Source organism: Sitodiplosis mosellana, unplaced genomic scaffold (genome assembly GCF_009176505.1).
Source record: "Sitodiplosis mosellana isolate CC-2019 unplaced genomic scaffold, AAFC_SMos_1.0 Smas_scaffold_5815, whole genome shotgun sequence".
Taxonomy (NCBI): Eukaryota; Metazoa; Arthropoda; class Insecta; order Diptera; family Cecidomyiidae; genus Sitodiplosis; species Sitodiplosis mosellana.
The window spans coordinates 1-1,655 of record NW_022601057.1 but is presented as its reverse complement, the minus strand read 5'-3'; the positions used below and the strand labels follow the sequence as shown (position 1 = coordinate 1,655).

The 1,655-nt window shown below is 36.7% G+C and overlaps 1 protein-coding gene across 1 annotated transcript; it reads right to left on the bottom strand.

The window, feature by feature from the left end:
• LOC129572985 (chaoptin-like) lies at positions 1-1,649 on the bottom strand (the record flags this gene model as incomplete). The annotated part of the gene is given in 1 exon segment (XM_055453121.1): positions 1-1,649. A coding segment is annotated over 1 exon segment (1,610 nt), but the record flags the coding sequence as incomplete, so codon positions are not given.
• Positions 1,650-1,655: the final 6 nt, after the last annotated feature.

Below are 1,655 nucleotides of genomic sequence, written 5' to 3'. Positions count from 1 at the left end.
ATTTGTGGTAAATGAAAAACGATTTCATCGTTGTTATTGAAGTTGATTTGTATTGAATTTCCCATGCAACTGGTATCAATCTCTTTGATGTGGTCACAGGAAACTTGTACCGTTTGGGAGTTAATGGTCTTTGAAAGAACGGTGCAATCGAAGCGAGTGATCGGTTTGTCTTCCATTTCGGTGGTCTGATCAATAGTTGCAATCTGGTTGATGTCAGTAGTACGTTGAAGTTTAGTTGAATTGTTATCACCGAAATTCGTTTTCGGAATGTTTTTAGGTATTTTTTCTATTTCCGTATCTGATTCAACTTTGCCAGCTCCGCTAATTTCTTCACCCTCATGAACACAATCGACTCCATCGATGTTTGTTTTATTTATGGGATAAATAAGAAGCGTATAATGTCTCTTTGGTAAGAATGTGGCTAGATAATCACATGAAAAGTGATTTTTCGAGATGCACAGCGAAGAAAGGCTGGGAAAAATCTCTCGGTTTACACTCCGAAGTTCGGTCAGTTCGTTTCCTTCCAGACGAAGAGTCTTCAAAAATTGAAAATTTCGAAACAAAAGCGTGAAATTGACTTTTTTCAATTGATTGAACGATAAATAAAAAATTCGCAAATTTTTCTGGTGGTAAAATGTGGCGAAACCAAAATTGGACAAATTCGTTCGACTCAAATTTAATTGTTGCAAATTGGTGAACTTTTCAAATGTGTGGACATTTAGCTTCCCGACGAAATTGGACGACACATCCAATGTTTCCACGGAATTTCCAAGCCAGTCAATGATTTGCGGACCATTTTTTAGTTGGTTGCCAGAAATATTGAAATACCATAGTCGCTTGAATTGCTGCTTTGAACAAACTAATTCGAAATTTTGACTTTTTACGTGGAAAACAATGTCTTCTCTTTCGTTTGAGTCAATTTTTAGCGCATTTGCAATGGCATTTGTATCGATCTCCTCAGCATGGTCACAAGACACTTTCACTTCAACCGAATTCATCATGGGCAGAAAAACATTTGAATCGAGTCGTGTGATTGGATTGTCATTTAAGAGTAAAACTTGCAATTTTCGACCACTTTCTGGGAACAGCAACGGATTTAACGTATCGGCATCAATGGTCGTTAAATTGGTGCTTTGTAAATTTAAATACTTCAAATTGATCAAGTTTCTGAATGTTTCTGCTGTCAATTTTCCGATAAAATTTGAAGATGCGTCCAACGTTTCAATCGGTGATCCAAAATGCTGGATTACTTCCGACGTGTTTTGAAGTTGATTGCCTGAGATATTGACATATTTGAGATCCGACAAAAAATTCAGTTCGTACGATTGTGAGTAGCTTCCAGATGCTGTTTTCACTGCAAATCCACCAGAAAATTGGACGTTTTCTCTTAACGAAGTTGTATCGAACTCTTTGATGTTGGTCAAGGTGATATCGACTGAAGCTCCATTTGATAATGACGTGAGAATATTTTTATCAATACGTTGAATTGGATTATTCCCCAAATAAAGTCGTTCCAGTTTTATGTTATTTTGAAACATGTTCTCATCAATGGCCTCAATAGAATTGGAACTTAAATCCAAGTGCGTCAATTCTGTCAATTCCGAAAACATGTCTTGGTGCAAACTTGACAGTTTGTTGTTAGCAAGATTGATGCT